Here is a 27,545-nt window from a genome sequence, read left to right as displayed (position 1 = left end):
TTTGATGGGCTATAGAGGAAAAATAAGATAGCTTTTTTGGTGCGATGCCTTTTTCATCACAAGCAGACATTTTGGGGAAAGGTCAGATAAATGTGCAGTATTTGGGTAGGACAACATCTCGTATTGACGTTTTGAAAGAACGTCAAAACCCTCCAATTTCATCTTATTTCCATCATCGTAAGGGTTATGATTCTGAATTTAAGTTTGTGGTTGTTGAGGTGAAGGATGGGGTTTGGAAGAAGTTAAGGTTTTTGGAGGTTAGGATTGAGGTAATTACCCTGCCCGTATACCTGGAGAAAAATGTCAATATCTGACAGAAATTGACATTGATGGACAAAACAACTTGAAATTCTCAGACCAGCCTAATCAATGTATATATTGTTGTTGTTGGCTTTAATTCAGTCAGCTCACATTCCGTGCAATGTCAAAGAGAAACTGCACGACAGTCTCACAGATGCTTCAAAACTGGTGGCAAAATATGCTGTATTCTGAGCATGTAAGGTAGCTCCTCTTGGAATATTTGAGTAGGACAGTTATTAAAGATGTGGTTTGTTTGAGGGGTTGGGTCACTGTTGAACAACAATTTATATTACACATCAATGTAATAGAACCACATATTCTCTTCATAACAGTAATGTATGGTGTCTCATCGTAGCCCGCTCCTCCCTGATGTTTATATTTCAAAATGTTTGTTGATGTGTGAATGTCAATTTCAAACATGTCAAGAGTTTCATTTCAGCGTGTCAATCATCCTTTCTGAGCCTTTCCTCGTAGTTAAGCTGCTGATTTTGTGAAAAGATCCATATTGCATGCTCGACTTTGCATTTCATAATGTCAGCCGTGCAACTCTGCCGAGATAGTGTGGAGAAGAGACATCTAACCTTGCGATGGTGTTCTACACAGTAGACCAGTAGAACACAAAACAAATTGAATGAAAAGCCTGATTGGGGGATTTTATTGAGGAGTTAGTGAAGTGGCAAATCACTCTAGCAAATAAGCGACAGAAAACAAACTCAAAGCACTCCCAGAGACAGGCCCGTCTGTGCCCAAACAATGGAGTCAAACAGGGTCTTGCCTACTCTAAATTGATCATCCCACCGCCAGAGGATTCGTCATCCAAAACAGAATGGAGCACCAGCAGTGTCGTTAACCAGTAATCAAGTCCCATCCGTCATCCAATTCCAAATTCCCCACCCTCTCTCACTCACTCGCTCTCTCCTTCCTCCCCTCTCGGCTCGTTCTTCCTCCCTCTCTCTGAATTACACTTGTAAGTGGGGCAGAAGCTTCACTGATTGCCCTTGATGTGAATCAGGTGCATGTGCTTGCCTATTGCCAACTTCACTTCTTCCTTTGCTATTGGTCAGAAGGACCCACAGAGCCACTATAGCTCTCATATGTAGATCCTTGTTCCTCAAACCTCTCCCCGGCGACCCGCAGACATTTCACAATGTTGTTGTAGCCCTGAACTAGCTCACCTGACTGACCTAGTCAAAGGCTTGTTGATTAGTTGACAAGTTGAATCAGGTGTGCTGGCTTTGAAAAACCCGGAATAGATCAAATACATGGAATGGCTGGGGGTCCCCGAGGAGATGTTTGAGAACCACTGCCATAGATAACCGGCGTGCTTGAGGGGATCAGTTTGAGCAAGGTGAGGCGCAGAATCATGATTTGTAGATCAGTGGTGCTGTAAAACCCCAATGCAATGCAGTAGATCTCAAAACACATCTTTGATCGGTCATTATTCCACACTTACATGCGATTAGGCAGGAACACAATGCATTGTATTTTTCCTGGCTATTCCACTCTCTCTGCAAAGGAACCGAATTCATGGGAGGGGCATTTTTTTCTCTAGATGTAGTGCTGCTTCCAAACACATCTGCTTATTGTGGTGTGTGTCTAAGGCGATTATACAGCCTTTACTTATTTACAAACCGAGAAATACTCATGTGGTCTGACCAAGAAGCGTTGGTTGCTCGCATCATCCCCTTTTTATACCATCTTACCACTATAGTGCTCTATCCAACCCATTTTAGTCCACCATTCTCAAATAATGCATTTCATATTATGTTGTTTTCCATTGTGTATCTGGGTTCATGGACGCAGATATCGTCATTCTGCGACAGCAGGATCGATTTTTAATGAGTAGGAGTGAAAGATGTGAGCTTTAACTCGAAAGGCTTGCAAAATCAAATATTTACTCTTGCTCTGGCAAACCTCACATGTACATATGTGTTTGTTTGCTTTCTTTCTACATTGGCACACTGAGAGATATTGATATCATTCAACCATATAAAAGAGTATAAAATAATCATACCACAGTCTATTCTATATGGCACATGTTTTACAAGGCCGTAACAGCATTCTAAGTGAATACGAGTAAACAGCGGATTTCAACTGAATAGAAGATGTTAAGTTGAATTCTTTTTTTGAACGTGGCTGAATGTTACTCGCACTATGACTTTTTCACCATACACATTTCTGCCTGGTTTGCAGGTACGTACTGCCTTTGCAGCAGCCAAAATTAATTTTGTAGTTGCTTTCAAATTTCTTCGACTGAAAAGGTGGTGCTCTCTCTCTCCCCCACACAGTGGAAGTGTATTATCTTTGTGTAGATTTTTATGTTTGGCGTGTGTGCCTTTCAAAGAAAAGAGTGTAACGGTATTCAGCTTGATTGGAACACAAGATTTGCACAGGGGTTCGCAACACAACCCGTTACAGGAACCGAATGTTGGTGGGAATTCGAAACACTATGTCAAAGATTTAATTGGAGCTGGCAACCTTGCTCAAATCTAGGGATATCTTTTTAACGCCCTCTTTTGTAAAATAGGACCCAGTTGAGAGCTTCTGCCTCCTATCACAGGAAGGGAGAGTGAGTCACAACTCGTGTGTAAATCAGGCGGGAAGGAGCAAGGTGCTCCTTGTCTCTTCGTGTACTAGGGCGTATTTATTAAAGGCACAGAAGTGATACGGTGCGCACAAACACAGTCCGGATATTAAAGTTGCCTGAAAAAGCGATTTCCCCCTAGGTTTTTTTGCCTTCGCTGGATGACACTTTAATGCAGGCTGTGCGTCTAGACTGCTCGGGCCAAGCGTTATTAAATAAAGCATGCCGTTTCGAGACGTGGCCACAGCTGGGAGGATGGTTTCATGTTGAACGTCTACTGTGAAAACGATTCAGAGTGTGCATGACAGAGGAGTGAGCAGACCGAATGCTGACAAGCTCTCACCTCCAAGCAAGTGCATTTGGTTTACACCTTAAGATAGGCTTAAAGCTGGAATCCTTAATGGCGAAACAGCCACATCCATTTGGGATATTACAACATCAAAGAAGTTACTGCAAACTACGAATACAGTTTTTTTTTTCCTCTGGCATCATTGCACGATCAATAGAACAGCAGAATATGTACTGCGATTTGGACTCTCCCCACCTCTGTTTCGTCTACAAAACAATAGCAAAGGCGCTGGGGCAAACATGATTTTCCTATGTTTTATATATATTTCCACACTATGAGGTTGGAATAATACTGTGAAATTGTGAACATTATGATAATGCCATTTTAGTGTGAAAGCTGTTGGTGGATGGAGTGATCACCAGGCAGTAAATAGACCAATAAGAAAGAGCATTCCATACCTCTTCCAATAACAGATCGTTTTAAGTTCCACCCCCTCCCTAGTCAAACCACTCCCAAACAGTCCTAGCAAAATTCTTACTTGAGAAATTGCTGGCTGTATTTCTGTATATTGAAAACTTGATTGTTGACATGCGAAACATTGTGGGAATAAATCAATAATGGTCTAATGAAACAAAAACCAAAGAGAGTGTTGGGGTGGAATTTTTCTTTAAATGTCATTACATCCTTTTATGCATCCATTTATAACTATTGTGTTATTCATAAACAGTATTTAAATGAATGTCCAAAAAATAATACTGTCTCCAAAGAGGAAATAACAAAATGACGGAGTGTTTAACGTCAAGGGAAGAAATTGCCATAAATCTATGCATGAAAATGCCTGCAAGAAATTATTGAATTATTAATTTATTATGCAAAGTATTTCTATTTCAATGTCTTCAAATTCAAACACTGTAGAATCGTATGCAATTTAAGTGATGAACAAATTAGATGGCCTTGCTACGTGAAAGAAAAAGTATATGGCGAGAGATTCCTGTTCCCTGCAGATAATATTTCACTTCCTTGCTCAGTTTATTGTAAAACCTCTACACAATAAAGTCCCTTGCATCAGTTGCTGTGTACCAGCTTGGGTTGGGTGACAGTGAAAATGATCTCCTATATCTGCAATGCATCTTGACCCTACACATGTATAAGCAGGGGGAATTTTTGGGTCGTGCTGGTCCCCAAAGATCCACCCTGAGATCATTTGTTCTGGTTGATCTTTGAAGAGGCAGGCCAGGTCAGTTCAGTCAGGGGATTACACACGTACACACAGACACACACACACACACAGAGTTACCTCAGGGAATTTATTTGGGTGGCCTCTTAAAAGGAAAGGTCTAAGATTTTTTGGAACTAGGTCTTCTAGGACTCAATAGAATACACCATCTATCTCAAGTTTCATTTAGACTTGTCACAGTTATGTGAGGGCAGCAGACTGGGGCAAGTCAATCAATGGAACTGACACTACAATCTTTCCATTCCCAATGATAAGTCAAATATTTCATTATCTGCTCAAAAAACTAGTCAGCAATGTGTTAACCCAAGTGAATGTGAAATGTGCTTATTTGCACCTGATAAAGGTAGTTTAACTTTTTCAACATATTTCTCAGAACAGCTAATTACTTTTTAATTACGAAATATAATCAGATTATTGAGATTGCTGTTGTATCAGTGATAATGTATCAATCAGTTCGTTAATCAAAAGTTTTCAGGCCCTTTCATAGTAGGGCACTGACAAAGAAATTGGGTAGTGGATCACATTATAAAAACGCACACACCTACAAACACACACCACTTTTAAAGTTCCTAAATAATTAAGAAACCTAATTCGTTTTTTTCATAGGCATGCAAATGTACATTTTAGTGTCTCGTTTAATCTCAGAACCCCCACTCTTTAATTTCAGATATAAATCATAAAGAAAAACCAATCAATACGAAAAGAGAGAACATTCATCTCATGCAAGACCTTGGAGGGAGATACAATTCGATATTTTATTAAATATCAAACGACTATGTTAGCTGGCTTTGGATACTGTCACTGAATATGACATGGATCAATATACTGACATTGATCAACAATGCAGTTTAAAAAATACGAAATAAGAAATAAAAGGAACAAGTAATTAAAGAGCAGCAGTAAAATAACAATAGCGAGATTATATACAGGGGGTACCGGTACAGAGTCAATGTGCGGGGGGCACCGGTTAGTCGAGGTACAGTTGAAGTCGGGAGTTTACATACACTTAGGTTGGCGTCATTAAACTCGTTTTTCAACCACTCCACAAATTTCTTGTTAACAAACTATAGTTTTGGCAGGTCAGTTAAATCATCTACTTTGTACATGACACAAGTAATTTCTCAAACAATTGTTTACAGACAGATTATTTCACTTATAATTCACTGTATCACAATTCCAGTGGGTCAGAGGTTTACATACACTAAGTTGACTGTGCATTTAAACAGTTTGGAAAATTCCAGAAAATGATGTCATGGCTTTAGAAGCTTCTGATAGGCTAATTGACATCATTTGAGTCAATTGGAGGTGTACCTGTGGATGTATTTCAAGGCCTACCTTCAAACTTAGTGCCTCTTTGCTTGACATCATGGGAAAATCAAAAGAAATCAGCCAAGACCTCAGAAAATAAATTGTAGATCTCCACAAGTCTGGTTCATCCTTGGGAGCAATTTCCAAACGCCTGAAGGTACCACGTTCATCTATACAAACAATATACGCAAGTAGAAACACCATGGGACCACGCTGTCGTCATACCGCACAGGAAGGAGATGCATTCTGTCTCCTAGAGATGAACGTACTTTGGTGCAAAAAGTGCAAATCAATCCCAGAACAACAGCGAAGGACCTTGTGAAGATGCTGGAGGAAACAGGTACAAAAGTATCTATATCCACAGTAAAACAAGTCTTATATCGACATAACCTGAAAGGCCGCTCAGCAAGGAAGAAGCCACTGCTCCAAAACCGCTATAAAAAAGCCAGACTACAGTTTGCAACTGCACATGGAGACAAAGATTGTACTTTTTCCTCTGGTCTGATGAAACAAAAATAGAACTGTTTGGCCATAATGACCATCGTTATGTTTGGAGGAAAAAGGGGGAGGCTTGCAAGCTGAAGAACACCATCCCGACCGTGAAGCACAGGGATGGCAGCATCATGTTGTGGGGGTGCTTTGCTGCAGGAGGGACTGGTGCACTTCACAAAATAGATGGCATCATGAGGTAGGAAAATTATGTGGCTATATTGAAGCAACATCTCAAGACATCAGTCAGGAAGCTAAAGCTTGATTGCAATTGGGTCTTCCAAATGGACAATGACCCGAACCATACTCCCAAAGTTGTGGCAAAATGGCTTAAGGACAACAAAGTCAAGATATTGGAGTGGCCATCAGAAAGCCCTGACCTCAAACTTACAGAAAATTTGTGGGCAGAAATGAAAAAGCGTGTGCGAACAAGGAGGCCTACAAACCTAACTCAGTTACACCAGCTCTGTCAGAAGGAATGGGCCAAAATTCACCCAACTTATTGTGGGAAGGTTGTGGAAGGCTATCCATAACATTTGACCCAATTTAAAGGCACTGCTGCCAAATACTAATTGAGTGTATGTAAACTTCTGACCCACTGGGAATGTGATGAAAGAAATAAAAGCTGAAATAAATCATTCTCTCTTCTATTATTCGGACATTTCACATTCTTAAAATAAAGTGGTGATCCTAACTGACCTAAGACAGGGAATTTTTACTACGATTAAATGTCAGGAATTGTGAAAAACTGAGTTTAAATGTAATTGGCTAAGGTGTATGTAAACTTCCGACTTCAACTGTAATTGAGGCAATATGTACATGTAGGTAGAGTTATTGAAGTGATTATGCATAAATAATAACAGAGAATAGCAGCGGCATAAAAGAGGGGGGGGGCGGGCAATGCAAATAGTCTGGGTTGTCATTTGATTAGATGTTCAGGAGTCTTATGGCTTTGGGGTAGAAGCTGCTTAGAAGCCTCTTGGACCTAGACTTGGCGCTCCGGTACCGCTTGCCGTGCGGTAGCAGAGAGAACAGACTGTGACTAGGGTGGCTGGAATCTTTGACAATTTTTAAGGCCTTCCTCTGACACCGCCTGGTATAGAGGTCCTGGAAGGCAGGAAGCTTGGTCCCAGTGATGTACTGCGCCATACGCACTACCCTCTGTTGTGCCTTGCGGTCTGAGGCCGAGCAGTTGCCATACCAGGCAGTGATGCAACCAGTCAGGATGCTCTTGGTGGTTCATCTATAGAACTTTTTGAGGATCTGAGGACCTATGCCAAATAGGTCTCTTGACCTCCTCCCTCTCGGCTGTCTCGTCGTTGTCGGTGATCAGTCCTACCACTGTTGTGTCATTGGAAAACTTAATGATGGTGTTGGAGTCGTGCCTGGCTGTGCAGTCATGAGTGAACAGGGAGTACAAGAGGGGACTGAGCACGTACCCCTGAGGGGCCCCTGTGTTGAGGATCAGTGTGGCGGATGTGTTACATACCCTTACCACCTGGGGGCGGCCCATCAGGAAACCCAGGATCCAGTTGCAGAGGGAGGTGTTTAGTCCCAGGGTCCTTAGCTTTTTGATGAGCTTTGAGGGCACTATGGTGTTGAACGCTGAGCTGTAGTCAATGAATAGCATTCTCACATATGGTGTTCCTTTTGTCCAGGTGGGAAAGGGCAGTGTGGAGTGCAATAGAGATGGCATCATCTGTGGATCTATTGGGGCGGTATGTAAATTGGAGTGGCGAGGGAGAGTTTTGTACACGTGTCTGTGTGTGGAGTAAAGGTGGTCTAGAGTTTTGTTTTCCCCCTCTGCTTGCACATTTAACATGCTGATAGAAATTAGGTAAAACGGATTTAAGTTTCCCTGCATTAAAGTCCCCGGCCACTAGGAGCGCCGCATCGACGAGCATTTTCCTTTTTTCTTATGGCAGAATACAGCTCATTGAGTGCTGTCTTAGTCCCAGCATTGGTCTGTGGTGTTATGTAGACAGCTACAGTTAAACTCTCTAGGTAGATTGTGTGGTCTACAGCTTATCATGGGATACTCTACCTTAGGCAAGCAAAACCTCGAGGCTGCCTTAGATATCGTGCACCAGCTGTTTTTTACAAATATATATAGTCAGACACCCTTGTTTTAGCAGACGCCGCTGTTCTATCCTGCCGATACAGTGTATAACCAGCCAGCTGTATGTTAATAATGTTGTCGTTCAGCCACGACTCCGTGAAGCATAAGATATTACAGTTTTTAATGTCCCGTTGGTAGTTTAATCTTCCTCGTAGGTCGTCCATTTTATTTTCAATGATAGAACGGAAGTCAGTGGGGGTTTATTTGATCGCCTACAAATTCTCAAAAGGCAGCCTGACCTCCACCCTCTTTTTCTCTGTCTTCTCTTAACGCAAATGTTCCCGGGAAAGCAGTATGTCCTTCACGTCGAGCTCGTCAGACTCATTAATGGAAAAAAAGCTTCTGCCAGTTTGTGGTGAGTAATTGCTGTTCTGATGTCCAGAAGTTATTTTCGGCCATAAGAGAACATTATGTACAAAATAAGTAAAAAAATAACAGTTGGTTATGAGTACGTAAAACGTCAGCCATCTTCTGCGGCGCCATGATACACAGGGAAATATTACGATTTTGGACTGCGTCACATTGTGTACACAATTCTTCGGTGTTGTCTTACCAACATTTGATGCCAAATTAGCTTCTTCTGAACCCATTGTTTTACCATGTCCGTCAACCAAGCAATTAAATTCGATTTTGTGTCAGATAGTCTGACAACCAATGCAATTCCTATTCCCTGCTGTCTGCTATGTTTATACAAGACAAGAGTCAGTAAACATGATGAATTGGTTTTGTCACAGGTGTTCGGTGGTAGTCATGCTTGGGTAAAGAAATATGTAAATTTTTTGACAAGCCTTGGGCTGTTCCCCTTATTACAACTATTTATTTGCACCCTCTTAATGACACATATAATCCAGCCTGAACTTGGAGGCACTACATAAACTGCTGTCTCCTCATAATCTGCATTACATCAAATAAAGTCCTTTTATAATTGACGGATTAAATGCTAGCATTTACAAATAACTTCTGCTGTTGGTTTTGTAGCTTGTTCATCGTAAAATATGTTCCCCTTCAGTTTATTCGCCACGCAATATTGGTTTTGGAGTGCATTCTTAAATAAGGGTTATCTGCTGGGGATACTTCCATCCAGCTACCGGGAAATGCGTAATATACACTGGTGAAATCTATGATCCCTTATTGATGACACCTTAAATCCACTTCAATCAGTGTAGATGAAGGGGAGGAGACAGCTTCAAGAAGGATTTTTAATGCTTGAGACAATTGAGACTTGGATTGTGCATGTGTGCCATACAGAGGATGAATGGGCCAAACAAAAGATTTAAGGCGCATCGGTTTGAGTGTGTCGAAAACTGAAATGCTGCTTGGTTTTTCACGCTCAACAGTTTCCCGTGTGTATCAAGAATAGAAGAATTGGAGTCAACATAGGCCCGCATCCATGTGGAACGCTTTTGACACCTTGTAGAGTCCATGCCTTGACGAATCGAGGCTGTTCTGAGGGCAAAAGGGAGGCAACTCAATATTAGGAAGATGTTCCTAATGTTTTCTACACTCAGTGTAGTTTTGTGTTCATATACTATCTATGGATTGTCCTCGCATGGGGCACCATGGGAATTCCTTATTATTCATATTCCTTTTATTATCATACATCCTTACTTCTGGTGTGAGTAGGATCCTTTCAAATAAGTACATCCATTAATATCAATGAATGCCTAGTTTATTTTAAAACAAAGATTTATGAATTGTGAATAGGTCCTTGACAAATGCCTATTAATTTGAAGCATTGCCAGCCAGCTACAGTAGAGTGTCTTGCAAAAGTATTGAGACCCTGTCACATGTGCTCCCTCTCCGGCCTCTAGCTCACCAGGCTGCTCGTTATGGCGCACACCTGTCACCATCGTTACGCGCATCAGCGCATAATGACACTCACATGGATTCCGTCACCTCCTTGATTACCTGCCCTTTATATGTCACTCCCTTTGGTTCCTTCCCCAGGCTTCATTGTTTCTGTGTCATGTCTGTGCGTTGTTCGTGTTTCTTATTTTGTATTATGTCGTTTATTTATTAAAAACACTCACTCCCTGAACTTGCTTCCCGACTCTCAGAGAACATCGTTAGAGAATGACGCCTCACCAAAGGGAAGCATCAGGGAGTGTTTTTTTGTGTTGGAGGTGATGTCGGGTCCGGGTGTCGGAAGCGGAGCTACCTGGGAGGCCTCAGCCGGTTTGTCAGATTCCCATTCCTCGGCGGGCTCCATGGGTTTCCCTGCGTTAGCTGGCTCGACGGGTTTCCATACCTCAGCGGGATCGATAGGCTCCCATACCTCAGCGGGATCGATAGGCTCCCATACCTCAGCTGGCTCGATAGGCTCCTATGCCTCAGCGGGCTCGATAGGCTCCCATGCCTCAGCTGGGTGAACAGGTTCCCGTGCCTCGACCGAGCCAACCCGGGGAGGTCTTAGCCGGCTCATCAGGCTCTCACGCCTCAGCCGGTTTGTCAGGTTTCCGCGCCTCAGAGGAGGCGACCGGTCCGTTCCTGATCCCCGGGATCGTCCCTGTGGTTGGCGTCCTGCGGCTGGAGTCATGTGCCGGGGAAGGGGTATTGTCACGTATGCTCTCTCTCCGGCGCTCTAGGTCGCCATGCACCCACGCCTCAGCCGAATCGACAGGTTCCCGCGCATTTGCAGAGGTGACCGGTACGGCTGATCCCCGGGATTGTCATCTTGGTCGGCGTCCTGCGGCAGTAGCCGCGTGTCAGGGAGGGGGTACTCTCACGTGTGCTCCCTCTCCGGCCTGTAGGTCACCAGGAGGTCACCAGGCTGCTCTTTATGGCGCACACCTGTCACCAGCGTTACGCGCATAATGACACTCAACTGGACTCCATCACCTCCTTGATTACCTGCCCTTTATATGCCACTCCCTTTGGTTTCTTCCCCAGGCGTCATTGTTTCTGTTTCTGTGCGTTGCTTGTGTTTCTTATTTTGTATTATTTTGTCACTCCCTGAACATGTTTCCCGACTCTCAGTGCACATCGTTAGAGACCCCTTGGATATCAATTTTATTGTGTTACAGAGTTGGATTAAAAGGGATGTATTTAATTGTCATTTTTTGTCAACAACCACAGCAGATAAAAATATTTAGAAATGCCTTCGTTAATGATTTATTAAGCATTGCCCGGTAGCTGGATGGAAGTATCCCCATCAGATAAGCCACGCTTATTTCTGGTTCTTCTTTAATCCCTCTAGTAGATAGCCAAATGTATGAATCACAACTAACAACTGTGCCCTCATCAAGTGTGAACATTCTTTATTTTACACAAACCAGTGTGTATATGCGAGCCAGGCCTACATACTGTTTTTATGTACACTCACAGAAGGCTTCGCTCCCTCACCTCCTACACATAATTTCCACACTCTGACTGCCGTGGCGTTGCACAGAGAGGCTGAATGATCTCATAAGCCATTAGCCATTATTAAAAAAGGCCCTGGTCAATACCTGTTAACCGGTGCTATGATAGAGCGTATCCAGGCCAGCCCTGTCAACTGAACTGAAGACCAGGCTGCTTCTGCAGCTGCTCTCTAGGTAGAGCGGGAAAGTGGCATGGCCTTGCTTCCTTCCCTTTATTGAGCTGTTGTTTTGCAGTGGATTGTGGACCTCAGCACTTTTCCCTCTCCAGGCCCACGGCTCAGCACTTCTCTTTTACATGGCAGGGTCAACCTCATATAACTCAGAAACTTGCGGTGATTTCAAGGCTAGAGAAATGTTTGTCCGCAAGAACTTTACACAGTATCCACCAATAAATGATGATGCTTCTCATATAGCAGAAAGCTCATCTTCATCTTTTTTTGTGTGTGGTGCTTTTCATTATTTCGAGCCGGTCGTGTTGTACTGGCTTGACTTAAGATGCTAGATCAAGATGGATATAAAAGAATGTGGGAATTGCAGAGGCCCAAATAAAAAATATTTCATTATGTGATCACTGGCAGCAGAATTCTGAGGACAGCGGCCTAGTATCTGATCATAAGACTGTTTGTCAGACAACCCGATTCTCATTAGCACACTTTTCTCTCGTCCAACAGAGCCGTGAAACTGAGAGGTTGCCAGGACGCTGGTTTCGGAGAAAGGTCATAACATAATTATGTATCTGGTGCCATTTTTGGCAGCAATTACCAATTTATGTCGGACCATGTGCAAAGTTCTTTGCTGTTATCTGTGACTCTTCATATGATATAGCTGTTTCAGTGGGCCTCAAATTACGAGTCTTATTCATTTCCCTGTCGCGGATGGGCCAATTCCATTGGGTAATGAATAAGCTGGCAGACAGGGAGTGATTTCCACATCTCTCTCTGTTGCGTGAGCTAGCAATTGATTTCACAGATGCCATACAGTGGCAACTCATGCACAGGATGCATTACAACATGTTATTTATTTCTTAAGTGCTGCTTTTCTATTACTGATTTATGTGTTATTGTGCTTGATCCGGTGATGGGATTTGGGACATGAGGTGTATGAGACTTTTGGAACAAGGCCTAGGTCGAACAGGTGGGGAGCCCTCCCGGATTCAGCCGAATATGACGGCAGCAGTGTTGCATTCAAAAGCGCATTGATTAAAAAAATTACACAGTATATATATATATATTGTTTTTCAAACCTGCTCCCCAAAATCCACTCTCAGAGGGGTTTACAGTGAAGCTCATTAAGCTGCATGGTGTTGTTGTTTTTCTCCAGATGATAAGTAACATTTTCTTGCACTTGGGGCTCTACTCCTTCCTCAGGAGCTTCTAACTTAAGACAAAGCAATGTAATTTGGGTATTGGTCTAACAGGCATTTCTGCAGTGTGGGAAGGATGTTGTTTTTCCCCTACACTTCCTGGTTCTTGGTTTTGATTGTAGAAGGTCCTTGATGTTCTTGTCACTTGTAGAGATAGAGCTTTTATTGTCTATTTAGGATGTCAAATTAGGGGAGTGTCAAATTGGGAGAGTGGTTTTTGTAACGCACAACATTTGCAAATAATGATTCTCTTGTGCAGAGTTGAAAGCAATCAGTGATGCACAGCATGTCGATATAAAATTGACGACCGGTTACATTGAAAACCACAGGCTGACCAGCTTGATCTTGAGGAAGCTTCCAAAAGATTGATTAGTTTATTTTTGTTTGTAAACGAGGGTGTTGCATTCAATAAAAATAGATTTTCAATCTGACATCGGCAGTTGGCACTAGGGAAGATGTAGGCAAGCTGCAATGTCTTTATCTCTGACCACAGGAGAGAGAGAGAGAGAGAGAGAGAGAGAGAGAGAGAGAGGAGAGAGGAAGAGCTCACATGGCCAACCGTAGCTCCAAAAGGCCAGAGCTGTCAGTTTCTTCTTCAGCTCTTTATTTGCCACTCCTGAGCTTTCACTCTCTATTCCCTACTCCTCCAACCACTGGGTCCCCTAACTCTACTTCACTTGGCTGACGAGTGTCCTTGTCATTCAAGAGCCACATGTCTGTTTTATCAATTGGTAGGCTAGTAAGGTCAGAGACGCAAACCCCTAAAATAGTAGGCAAAAGGTATAGACGAAGTCAAACGGACTCATAAAAAATTACTTTTCAATGAATCTTTTATCAGTATACCCAGCAAACCAAAATTGGTTATGTGAAAGTTCCCAGAACTTTCCCAAAATGTTCTGTGGTGGTTGTTCAGATGTTGTGCACAAACTGTTTGTGAACATTCCCAAATATATATATTTTTAATTCTTTGAGTGTTTTGGGGATGTTATCATCATAATGTTAGATAAAACCCTAACTAGAACTTAATGGGAATCTTAGTTAATGTTCTGGATTGTTCCCGGTTTGCTGGGTACACATATTCCATCATATGGAATGCATTCATTCAGGATTCTCAGATAAGAAACTGTAATGACCAAATTTGCATGCACATGTGCACAAAAAGTAATGTTTGCCTTTTGGCAAGGTCACCATTAAAATTTTTCCTAATTTACATTCCAATAGTTTGATTTATATAGAAATAGAAAAGGCATTTGACAAGTTGGTGTTGTGGATATTTCAGTCTTTTTGACAGTTGGATTACTTGATAGAAATGCAGAGGCGTACCTCTGGCCAAATGACACATCAGAGTAAAACACTTTCCCAAATTGATAGGGTGAGTGAAGTGCTTTTTTATCTCGAAACCAAGGACTGAGCATTGAGTAGATATTAGTTGGTCTGTATTTCTTTACACTTTTGCTCTAATGACAACACTTTTAATCCGCTTAACACCATCTCCTACTCCCAAGGGTGCCAATAAAGAGTGATTCTCTCAGGCGGACATAAAGTAGTGAAATCGCTCTCTCTTCTTTCTCTCTCCCTTGACAGACAAGGCTATGAGGGGCTGGAGCAGAAGCTGAAGGAGGTCTTCACCGAGCGGACTGGCATCATGCGTCAACTCTCCAAGACTTCAAAGGAACTGGACAGCATAAAAGGAAACCTTCAGGTTAGAGCCCCACTGTTTCTTTTCTGACAGATTATAGTGGGATGTTAAAGAAAGGTGGATGGCTTTGAGTGCCTTTGGAACCCTGAGGTTATTTCGAAGGGCTCTGTTTTAGGACTTAAAAAATGGCTTAAAAATTCAGCTCAGCCTGTGATTCACTCTTTCTCATCCGCTGTCCTAGCGTATAATGAGCCACTACATACCTGGGCCCTCATTTATCAAAAGCAAATAAGCAATATGTCCTTCGTTTTGACGATCAGTCCCCCTGATATGAATACGAATGCAAACCTGTTTTGGAAGTGGAATTCCAGTAGTTGAGGTGCAGTTGTAAAAACTGGAAAATTACTCCAAGGTGACGGTGTTGAGAAATCTGTCCCTACATTCTTTGAAAAAAGGGCCCCAAAGGGGTTCTTCAGCTGTCCCAATAAGATAACCATTTTTCGTTCCAGGTATAACTCTTTTTGGTCACAGGTAGAACCCTTTTCGGTTCCATGTAGAACCCTCTGTGGAAAGGGCACTACATGGAACCAAAAGGGTTCTACCTGGAACCAAAAAAGGTTATTCAACAGGTTCTCCTATGGGGACAGCCGAAGAACCCTTTTAGGTTCTAGATAGCGTCCCTTTTGTTTAATTGCAGAAGATTTTTTATGAGAGGATCTAATAACTATCGTGACAGGACGTGCATGTGTGATGCTGATGGAGGATGTTTATATTACATCATTTTACTTCAGACCTGGGTTAAAAAAGTACTGTATTTGACATTTTTCAAATACCTTAGATGTGCTTGATTGAAATTTTCTGGCTCAATAGAACACATGGAATTGTCCCAATGGTGCAAACCCCCACCTGGAACTCCAGGCGGACTCAAGCAAACACTGAAATGATTTGAATGATTTCACCCCAGGTCTACATTGAATGGTGTCTATGCTTCTACCCTTGATATCTACCACAGCTTAATGTAATCCGCTTTTGACATAAAGATCCGCAAACGTTGTGTAGACAGTATGTTGTATGTACATGTACGTTACAACGTTACTCATTCCTGTGAGCACAGTGCACAATAGGACTGACAGAATGGGGAATGACAGGTAATGAGAGATAAAAGACAGAAATGTATGATCATCACTCCCATAGAGAATTGGTGAAGGCACAGCTTGAAATGTGGGTGTTAAATTGTTTACTGCAGCAAGTCAATCCATTTTTTTCTCTGATACATCTGTATATCGCCACTGATCAGGGCTGCAGTCGATTCCATTTCAGTTCTCGTCAAACAAGTAGGGAATGAGTTGAATTGAACAAATAGATTGAAAAAGATGTTTGGTTTGACGAGTATTTTCGGTCCAAATTCTACTTTCAATATCCTGTGTCCCACAGAGAACCAGCAGATACAAATTTGTCTCTCAGGTGTTAGCCAGAGTACCATTGTCCCCTAGGCAGTCTTGAATGGAATCTCTTTTGCCAATTGTGGTGGCGGTGGTCCGTTGGCTTAGTCTGGGCCGCTGTGTTCTTTTTAGTAGGCTTGGATGGCTGTAGCCCATTTCAGTTTTAATCAATGACTTCCCAAATACACCCTGTCTACTTGTATGACGTGACCTGGCCAGCCTGGGTTCATGGTGTTGTCCTGCTGACAGTTTTCGGTAGCATCCATTGTCCCTTGGTCGGGGCTGGCTGGCACTGTGTGTAGTCTAAGCTACCAATGTCCTCGGTGCAGATTTTGACGTCAGTTAGCTACTGTACATTATGTGCAGACTTGGATGGCAGTGTACCCTGTGCCTTGTGCAAATATACCAGGCAAAGCAGGGGGGGGAGATGAAGGGAGAAGCGAGGGGGGGATGGATCTCTTACAAAAAAGGGGTGAAAACAATCAACAGTAACTTTTTAGAGTAATCAATTATGTATGTGTAACTGATTAACCTTTCTGGTGGAGATTTACTGTCCTAAGTGTTTATTATTTTAATTAGACTTCCCCTTGGGTGCTGGGTCAACCCTTCATAATTAGACTTTGCATGATAGAGCTTTGATTCTTGGCAGTTGCTCTGTGGTGTGCTAGTATATGGTTTAATGTGGGCCATTCCTTTGCAACCTAACTGCTTATCAAGCCCTGATCGGTTGCACCCAGGTTAAAGTTTTTGTGATAAAGAAATATGGGTCTTTTACAGAATGTCTCTTCTCATTATTATACTGAAGCACATTTTAAAACCGTTCTGTAATCTTGCAGAGCTGCAATTATTGAACTCAAATTAGTGTTTTTATGGAAATGAAGATCTAATTTATTATTAACAAGACACTGTACCACTTGAATTTGCTAGAGTTTTCTTCCCCAAAAAGTGTCATAAAAAAGATTCATAAGTACACTCAAAACCTGAATCTAAACTATACGAGTTCCTACAAGCTTACAAATAAACTAAAACATTTTGGACCACAAAAAAGTTTTTTCGACTACCCTCATAAAAGCATACACATCAATAATCTATGAGGGGTTACACAATATGGAAGAAAAATTATAATAATTATTCACATATTTTTTTGCCCGAGCATAGATAGGCTATGCTTGGAGCAATGTGTGCATTTATACTCGAAAGGGGCACTGTTGTTTTCTTTCTGTTCCTATGAGTGCTTTGAATCAGCTCCTTCACATTGGAGTGTTGGAGTGAGACTGTGAGTGGTCATATAATAAACCAATTTCTCTTGTGAGACTAAAAAGCTCTCATTCCTCCCTTCTAGACACTGAAAAATGACGACTCCATGGCCAAGACGGATGTCCTGAAAATCCTGGCGCTCAGCCACAAGCAGAGGTAGATCTAAGCTTCTTAACCATTAACCATTTGCCATTGCACATTGCTACCATATGGATTCTTTTGAAGAGCATCATTACTTCTCATTCCTTTTATGGTGCAGGAACAATGTGATGTTACCTGCAATTCAGCCTTTGGTATACACAGTACATACTTATACCCTACTGCTTTATAAGTAGCAAACCAACATATCTATAACACATGACAATCATAAACAGACCATAAAACAATGTTTTATTGGAGCAATGGCTCCTGGTCCACAGACGATTTGAGCATCCACCTGTTTTCCACTTTAAATCCGATGAATCCTGCTCTTGATTCGTTCCATTGCCAAGAATGATTATCGAATGACTTCATCACGAGATATCCTGGCAGCTGATTCATGGAAAATCATTTGTTTTTGACAGCTTTCAAGCATGTTTTTTGATTGCTTCGGGGGAGTAATAACTAGCAACTATTTTTATGTGAAACTATGGTATTTTACTCACATTGTATATAGACTTATCTTTCTACTGTATTCTTGACTGTATGTTTGTTTTACTCCATGTGTAACTCTGTGTTGTTATATGTGTCGAACTGCTTTGCTTTATCTTGGCCAGGTCGCAGTTGTAAATGAGAACTTGTTCTCAACTTGCCTACCTTGTTAAATAAAGGTGAAATAAAATAAAAATAAAATTGAAGCCACATCCTCAAGTCAACACATGTCGAATAATTACAAACGTGAGGGTTACAAGATGACGTCATTCCAGGTTTAGAAATGTAATTTAATTAGACACTGTAGCCTTTATAAAAGCTGAAAAACAGACACACGTTGTATTCAGCAGCATGAAAAAACAAAAATGTTAACCCTCGTCCTTACCACCACATTTGACCTAATCCTGGACATAACCAATTACTATATTTAAGCTGGAAAAATACAGCCAACTTGAGTGGCCAATGAAATATAAGGAGGGGCAGGGGAAGACAGTACTAAAAGTCAAACATTTACTTTTGTGCTCTGGTTAAAGTAATAACTGCCTTTCCACAGATACCCATAATGGGTTATACACTATAGATTACTTGTTAGATTTTACTGCATGGTCGGAACTAGAAGCACAAGCATTTCGCTACACTTGCATTAACACCTGCTAACCATGTGTATGTGACAACTAAATTTGATTCGATTTTATTCACAGTTCAGTGCTGTGTTGCCTGAGGAAAATGTCACTCAGAATAATTTTTGGTTGTTTGTAGCCCATAGGCAAATGTCTCTAAGTATCGGTGAAAATATGTTGACTCAATGTGTTGACTTGAAGCTTACTTACAGTACCTTTAAATGTCAACCTCAAATTCTAACTTCTAAAAAATCGTTCTGTCTCCCCTTAAAACGTCATACTGCTGGTTTTAGGGTGAGATCAGAAAAATGAAATGCCAACTAGCGGAAAAGAAAAATGTTTGCTTGGCTGGGCTCATGCCAACAGACACAACCATTGAGATGTGAAATATGACAGGGCATCGCAGCAGTGAAGAGACTTTTCTTTCTGAGTTTGACACACAGTGCTGTTGACTGCAGATGCTGCTCCTCGACTGCACAATTGATGGACCTTGACCAAGTCATATGTAATTAAACTCTAAACCTACACTAAGCCCAGTCAAAGGGAATAATTCCTTTGCTGCTGTAATCGTATACTGGTATTCTGGATTAAAGTTCGGTATTTCGTCACGCATTCTATCACAAATGTTTGGTAGAAAAAGTAAGCATGAATTGATTTGATGACTTGATCCTACTCAGTGCTCAGTCAGTCAGTCAGCCAGTGCTTGAGATACTATTACTACTGCCTCGCCACTGCGAGAAGTCAGAAAAGAGTTGGAGAGGAGAAGGATATGTGCTAACTGAATGTTTCTCACCTTTCCTCTCAACAGGGAAGAGATGAAGTCCCTCCAGGCTGCCTTGCAGAAGCAGCTGGATGAGGCAACGGAGCAAGCCGAGAAACAGCAGGCCACAGTGAGTAGGAGCCCTCAGTCGTCCTCACCTCGTCTACACCTCAGTCCTCTAACCTCTCCCTTGTCACCTGTCACCCGGGCCTGTGGGCGCCCGTCACCCATCTCATTACCCAGCAGTCATCTCTTCTGGCTGGCCCCCTCCCTCCCACCGCTTAATAACCAGTCTTGGAGAGTGAGAGAGCTACAGTTGAAGTCGGAAGTTTACATACACTTTTGCCAAATACATTTAAACTCAGTTTTTCACAATTTCTGACATTTAATTCTCGTAAAAATTCCCTGTCAGTTAGGATCACCACTTTGTTTTAAGAATGTGAAATGTCAGAATAAAACTAGAGAGAATGATTTATTTCAGCTTTTATTTCTTTCATCACATTCCCAGTTTACATACACTCAATTAGTATTTGGCAGCATTGCCTTTAAATTGTTTAACTTGGGTCAAACTTTACGGGTAGCCTTCCACAACCTTCCCACAATAAGTTGGGTGAATTTTGGCCCATTCCTCCTGACAGAGCTGGTGTAACTGAGTCAGATTTGTAGGCCTCCTTGCTCGCGCACGCTTTTTCAGTTCTGCCAACAAATTTTCTATAGGCTTGAGGTCAGGGCTTTGTGGTGGCCACTCCAATACCTTGACTTTGTTGTCCTTAAGCCATTTTGCCACAACTTAGGAAGTATGCCTGGGGTCATTGTCCATTTGGAAGACCCATTTGTGACCAATCTTTAACTTCCTGACTGATGTCTTGAGATGTTGCTTCAATATATCCACATAATTTTCCTACCTCATGATGCCATTTTGTGAAGTACACCAGTCCATCCTGCAGCAAAGCACCCCCACAACATGATGCTGCCACCCCCGTGCTTCACGGTTGGGATGGTGTTCTTCGGCTTGCAAGCTTCCCCCTTTTTCCTCCAAACATAACGATGGTCATTATGTCCAAACAGTTCTATTTTTGGTTCATCAGACCAGAGGACATATCTCCAAAAAGAACGATATTTGTCCCCATGTGCAGTTGCAAACCGTAGTCTGGCTTTTTTATGGCGGTTTTGGAGCAGTGGCTTCTTCCTTGCTGAGCGGCATTTCAGGTTATGTCGATATAGGACTCGTTTTACTGTGGATATAGATACTTTTGTACCGTTTTCCTCCAGCATCTTCACAAGGTCCGTTGCTGTTGTTCTGGGATTGATTTGCACCTTTTGCACCAAAGTACGTTTATCTCTAGGAGACAGAACGCGTCTCCTTCCTGAGCTGAATGATGGCTGCGTGGTCCCATGGTGTTTATACTTGCGTACTATTGTTTGTACAGATGAACATGGTACCTTCAGGCGTTTGGAAAATGCTCCCAAGGATGAACCAGACTTGTAGAGGTCTAGAATTTTGTTTCTGAAGCTGATTTCTTTGGATTTTACCATGATGTCAAGCAAAGAGGCACTGAGTTTGAAGGTAGGCATTGAAATACATCCACAGGTACACCTCCAATGGACTCAAATGATGTCAATTAGCCTATCAGAAGCTTCTAAAGCCATGACATCATTTTCTGGAATGTTCCAAGCTGTTTAAAGGCACAGTCAACTTAGTGTATGTAAACTTCTGACCCACTGGAATTGTGATACAGTGAATTATAAGTGAAATAATCTGTCTGTAAACTATTATTTGTGTCATGCACAAAGTAGATGTCCTAACAGACTTGCCAAAACTATAGTTTGTTAACAAGAAATTTGTGGAGTGGTTGAAAGATGAGTTATAATGACTCCAACCTAAGTTTATGTAAACTTCCGACTTCAACTGTAGGTGTAACCCAGAAATAGGAAGCATAGTGAGGGAGGTCCGTCCACTCTTCGCTCTCTCCTTAAACAATAGGTTTCTGATAAAACTTAATAGACCAGGCACCATTTTTATATTTTGTTCCTTTTATCATCCTGTCGTAAACATTCCTTTTCATTTGCCCAGTAATCCAGGCCTCTATCCATCATGCAACTCAGTCCTTTTTCTATTATACCTGGCTGTCGTTCTAGTATAAATTCTATTCTATTCAGGCGTTATTACATTGCCAATCTATACAGACGTCCGAGAATTGCAGGCTACAAATTAACTTTGATACCACACATGCAGAGTCATGTTTATATCTACTGTATGAATTTAACCTATAGGTAACAGTTCACTGTATGCCCCTTATGTATAAATTAACTTTACTGTTGGTCCCCTATGTATGCATTTACTGTAGGCCCACATAAAGCTTTTATAACAGCTACAAAAGCCATTATAACATCAGTAATTAACATTATACTCATGTGGAGCCTTTTTCATACCTAAAGTGCTGTATGGATTAGCCCGTAGCTTTTTTGTGCCTTGTTTTTATTCCTACTTCCCAAAGATATTTACTGCCACATCTCTTATGGCTATCTAATTCCCCTCAAAAAAAATGATCAGAAAATTAACGGGATGTCTAATTAATGTTCAAAACAGACCATGGAATGGTTTTGAGATATTCAATATACGCTAATAAGAACAACATGGACGTCTTAAAATGGTCGTCCGTCTTATTTTCACAGCACAGAACAAGGGTGGCTGATGTTGGTAGCCAACAATCAAAGTGTCGTTGTTGACATTTTCATGTTAAGATGAGTGACAAATCCCTGGTGTAGGGAGTTAATGATCTATATTAAAGGAAATTGTATTGGCTATTGCAATGCATCAAATCAATGCCTGTGTTTTCACAAGGGGAAATTACCGTTTTTTTTATGATGTTACCAGCCGGTTACTACGTTTCTGGGATAACACAAAAAAAGTGTTGTAAAGTTGAGTTTCTTGGTTGTATCATATACAGCATAACTCTGCTACTGCTACTATTCAGTGTACTAATAGAGTTTTGGAACACGCACGACGATGCTATATGAATACCTGTCTTTTTTGTAATAAGGTGCAGTTTTTTTTTCTTCAATTGAGACCATGCCTACAGCTCTATGTGAAGAAACAGAGTGTGAGTTGAGGTTGTTTGACATCTCCGTAGCTGGGCGAATTTGATGTGAGGCATTGGGTAGAAGACATTGTTTGATTGGAGTTGCAATCTGCCCCTAGGGAGCTCTAGAGCTTGTTTTCTATTAACCTACTAAGCAGCAAAAGTGGAAACCAGGGTTAGTAACAAGCACAGTCAAATGAATTTCGTTCGGGACGATACTGCACTAAACCATCAACGTTATTTTTAAATGTGCTTATGTTTTAATAAGCAGTTCTCACTTCAAACAGTTCATCATCTTCGGGTTGCCTCATTTGGAATTGATGAAAATGTTATGAAATTAGTGCAACTGATAATCAATTATCAATACGGTGTTAAAGGGAATACATTATTTCAATCAATTAGGAGCTGAATCTGTATCTTCCTTCTCCCTTCACGCAAAAACTATAAATTACTTCCCCCTGTGGACCACATACAGCGAACAGCTGTAGCTGTACTTGGAAATGAACATGCACAATAGGAAATAGTTTGCGATGTTCAACACATACTCATCATAAATGCCAATAACATGTTGAGAATTTGATGACCGTGAAGCTGTGGTTCCACTCAAAAGATCCCTTTTTTTATTTTCTTTGTATTTAATTCAAATGTTCATAATGTGTGGTTCAGAAACCTTGTTTGGGTTCACATATATTCAATGTAAGTTCACTGGCGTAGCAGTTTCTCGAAGGTTGCCCCCCCCAAAAAAATTTTGGAGCCCGTCAGCCACTCACAAAGTATAGACTATTGATCGCTGTACAATTGTTCTGAAATTGTGATGTCTGTGCATCTGCCTATCGATAGCTATCAGATTATGTGGTGCTAGTGATTGAAGTATCCTGTAGCTTTGCTTTAATGGGAACATGTTTATTTTTATTTGGTCGTCATTTTCTCATGTTAAGCCAAACGATTATGTTTTACGAGGCTATAGGCCTACGCTGTTGCAATGCTGCTATTTAGAATGCAGGCCGGCGTCAATAATGTATTTACTTGTTAAGTAATTCAAGTGGGAAATCCAAACATGTAGATTGTAAAATGAATGTTGAATGCAACAGCGTACTAATCAGTAACCAATTAAACATTTAAGAATATACAACTGTCCTGTAGACTTATAGCCTACCTTAGCCGTCCTCACGCTCTCTTGCAGCTTGGATAGAAGGTTTGTGCTACATAAAACCAATCTATTAATGCCAAATAATACAATCAGTTCACCTTCAAAACAATAGCTGACTAGGGATTGTTTCATTATGCAGACAATGCAGTCAAGCTCAGGGTTTCAAAAACAATAGCTTACTAGGGATTGTTTCATTATGCAAACAATGCAGTCAAGCCCAGGGTTTCCCAAACTCGGTCCTGGGGTCCCCCCTGGGTGTACCTTTTGGTTTTTGCCCAAGCACTACGCAGCTGATTCAAATAACCAACTCATTATCAAGCTTTGATTATTTGAAGCAGTTGTGTAGTGCTATGGGAATAAAAAAAAGGCGTGGAGGTGTTGAGGGCAGGACCGAGTTTGGGAAACCCTGGTCTAAACCTGGTCTATAGCTATGTACAGTATTTAGCTGGTAGCCTAGTTATATTACACATTGGAACTTGGACTCCACGCTGTCAGGGCTATCCATCTCATCACTCGTAGGCTTACCAGTGTTCACAGAAGGGGGGGTCGCTCTCATGAGCACCGCTGGGTCTCTGGCAGTCATCAGCTTGGTTTTCTGGGAGAGGAGGAGGATAAGGAAGGCCGGCACCATCACTAGAGGAATTGTCACTATTCTCAAGGGGAGGAAGATGAGGAGGAGCAAGGCCACTGTCATTTCTGGGCCTCTGTCGGGACTGGGAGGCTGCTTGTGCTAGCTGAGGCTTAAGTAGGCCTCCTATCTATAAATCAAATCAAATCCAATTGTATTAGTCACATGCGCCGAATACAACAGGTGTAGACCTTACAGTGAAATGCTTACTTACGAGCCCCTAACCAACAATGCAGTTAAAAAAAATATGGATAAGAATAAGAGATAAAAGAAGGAACAATAAAAGGAACAAGTAATTAAAGAGCAGCAGTAAAATAACAATAGTGAGACTAGAGCTGAAGTCGGAATTTTACATAAATTTAGGTTTGAGTCATTAAAACTCGTTTTTCAACCACTCCACACATTTCTTGTTAACAAACTATAGTTTTGGCAAGTCGGTTAGGATATCTATTTTGTGCATGACACAAGTCACTTTTCCAACAATTGTTGACAGACAGATTATTTAATTTATAACTCACTGTATCACAATTCCAGTGGGTCAGAAGTTTACATACACTAAGTTGACTGTGCCTTTAAATAGCTTGTAAAATTCCCCAAAATTATGTCATGAATTTAGAAGGTTCTGATATGCTAATTGACATCATTTGTGTCAATTGGAGGTGTACCTGTGGATGTATTTCAAGGCCTACCCTCAAACTCAGTGCCTCTTTGCTTGACATCATGGGAAAATCCAAAGAAATCAGCCAAGATCTCAGAAAAAAATTTGTAGACTTCCACAAGTCTGTTTCATCCTTGGGAGGAATTTCCAAATGCCTGAAGGTACTACGTTCATCTGTACAAACAATAGTACGCAAGTATATACACCATGGGGCCACGCTGTTGTCATACCGCTCAGGAAGGAGACGCGTTCTGTCTCCTAGAGATGAACGTACTTTGGTGCGAAAAGTACAAATCAATCCCAGAACAACAGCAAAGGACCTTGTGAAGATGCTGGAGGAAACAGGTACAAAAGTATCTATATCCACAGTAAAACGAGTCCTATATCGACATAACCTGAAAGGCCACTCAGCAAGGAAGAAGCCACTGCTCCAAAACCGCCATAAAAAAGCCAGACTACGGTTTGCAACTGCACATGGGGACAAAGATTGTACTTTTTGGAGCAATGTCCTCTGGTCTGATGAACCCAAAATAGAACTGTTTGGCCATAATGACCATCGTTATGTTTGGAGGAAAAAGGGGGAGGCTTGCAAGCCGAAGAACACGGGGGTGACAAAATCATGTTGTGGGGGTGCTTTGCTGTGGCCACCACAAAGCCCTGACCTCAATACTATAGAAAATGTGTTGACAGAACTGAAAAAGCGTGTGCGAACAAGGAGGCCTACAAACCTGACTCAGTTACAACAGCTCTGTCAGGAGCAATGGGCCAAAATTCACCCAACTTGTTGTGGGAAGCTTGTGGAAGGCTACCCATAACATTTGACCCAAGTTAAACTATTTAAAGGCATTGCTAGAAAATACTAATTGAGTGTATGTAAACTTCTGACCCACTGGGATTGTGATGAAATAAATGAAAGCTGAAATAAATCATTCTCTCTACTATTATTTTTACATTTCACATACTTACAATAAAGTGGTGATCCTAACTGACCTAAGACAGGGCATTTTTACTAGGATTAAATCTCAGGGATTGTGAAAAACTGAGTTTAAATGTATTTGGCTGAGGTGTATGTAAACTTCCGACTTCAACTGTATATACAGGGCGGTACTGGTACAGAGTCAATGTCCGGGGGCACCGGTTAGTTGAGGTAATATGTACATGTAGGTAGAGTTATTAATGTGCCTATGCATAGATGATAACAACAGAGTAGCGGTGGTGTAAAGAGGGGGGGGGGCAATGCAAATAGTCTGGGTAGCCATTTAATTAGGTGTTCAGGAGTCTTATGGCTTGGGGGTAGAAGCTGTTTAGAAGCCTCTTGGACCTAGACTTGCCACTTGCCGTGCGGTAGCAGACAGAACAGTCTATGACTAGGGTGGCTGGAGTCTTTGACAATTTGACAATCTTACAATCGTTCCCTCTTCACGACTGTCTTGGTGTGCTTGGACCATGTTAGTTTGTTGGTGATGTGGACACCAAGGAACTTGAGGCTCTCAACCTACTCAACTCGATGAGAATGGGGGTGTGCTCTGTCCTCTTTTTCCTGTAGTCCACAATCATCTCATTTGTCTTGATCACGCTGAGGGAGAGGTTGTTTTCCTGGCACCATACGGCCAGGTCTTGACCTCCTCCCTTTAGGCTGTTTCGTCATTGTCGGTGATCAGACCTACCACTGTTGTGTCATCGGCAAACTTAATGATGGTGTTGGAGTCGTGCCTGGCCATGCAGTCATGAGTGAACAGGGAGTACAGGAGGGGACTGAGCACGCACCCCTGAGGGGCCCCTGTGTTGAGGATCAGCGTGGCGGATGTGTTGTTACCTACCCTTACCACCTGGGGGGTGTATAGTCCCAGTGTCCTTAGCTTATTGATGATCTTTGAGGGCACTATGGTGTTGAACGCTGAGTTGTAGTCAATGAATAGCATTTTCACATAGGTGTTCCTTTTGTCCAGATGGGAAAGGGAAGTGTTGAGTGCAATAGAGATTGCATCATATGTGGATCTGTTGGGGCGGTATGCAAATTGGAGTGGGTCTAGTGTTTCTTGGATAATGGTGTTGAGGTGAGCCATGACCAGCCTTTCAAAGCCCTTCATGGCTACAGATGTGAGTGCCTCGGGTCGGTAGTCCTTTAGGCAGGTTACCTTCGTGTTTTTGGACACAGGCACTATGGTGGTCTGCTTGAAACATGTTGGTATTACAGACTCGGACAGGGAGAGGTTGAAAATGTCAGTGAAGACACTTTCCAGTTGGTCAGCGCATGCTCGCAGTACACGTCCTGGTAATCCCTCTGGCCCTGCGGCCTTGTGAATATTGAGCTGTTTGAAGGTCTTACTCACATCGGCTGTGGAGAGCTTGATCACACCATCTTCCATAACAGCTAGTGCTCTCATGCATAGTTCAGTTTTATTTGCCTCAAAGCGAGCATAGAAGTAGTTTAGCTCGTCTGGTAAGCTCATGTCACTGGGCAGCTCTTGGTTGAGCTTCCCTTTGTAGTCTGTAATGGTTTACAAGCCCTGTCACATCCTACGAGCGTCAGAACCGGTGTAGTATGATTCGATCTTAGTCCTGTATTGACGCTTTGCCTGTTTGATGGTTCGTCGGAGGGCATAACGGGATTTCTTGTAAGCTTTCGA

General features: G+C 41.9%; 1 protein-coding gene across 1 annotated transcript in view; it reads left to right on the top strand.

The window, feature by feature from the left end:
* LOC106561937 (leucine zipper protein 2) overlaps window positions 1-27,545 on the top strand; it is a 178,787-nt gene that overhangs the window by 79,016 nt on the left and 72,226 nt on the right. Inside the window, exons 2-4 of the mRNA XM_014126368.2 lie at window positions 14,633-14,750; window positions 17,472-17,542; window positions 19,445-19,526. Coding sequence (XP_013981843.1) covers window positions 14,633-14,750; window positions 17,472-17,542; window positions 19,445-19,526 — 271 coding nt within the window. The remainder of the gene's footprint in view (window positions 1-14,632; window positions 14,751-17,471; window positions 17,543-19,444; window positions 19,527-27,545) is intronic.

This window comes from Salmo salar, chromosome ssa11 (assembly GCF_905237065.1).
Source record: "Salmo salar chromosome ssa11, Ssal_v3.1, whole genome shotgun sequence".
NCBI classification, from domain to species: Eukaryota; Metazoa; Chordata; class Actinopteri; order Salmoniformes; family Salmonidae; genus Salmo; species Salmo salar.
The sequence above is the reverse complement of the archived record's forward strand: the minus strand, read 5'-3'. Positions and strand labels throughout refer to the sequence as shown.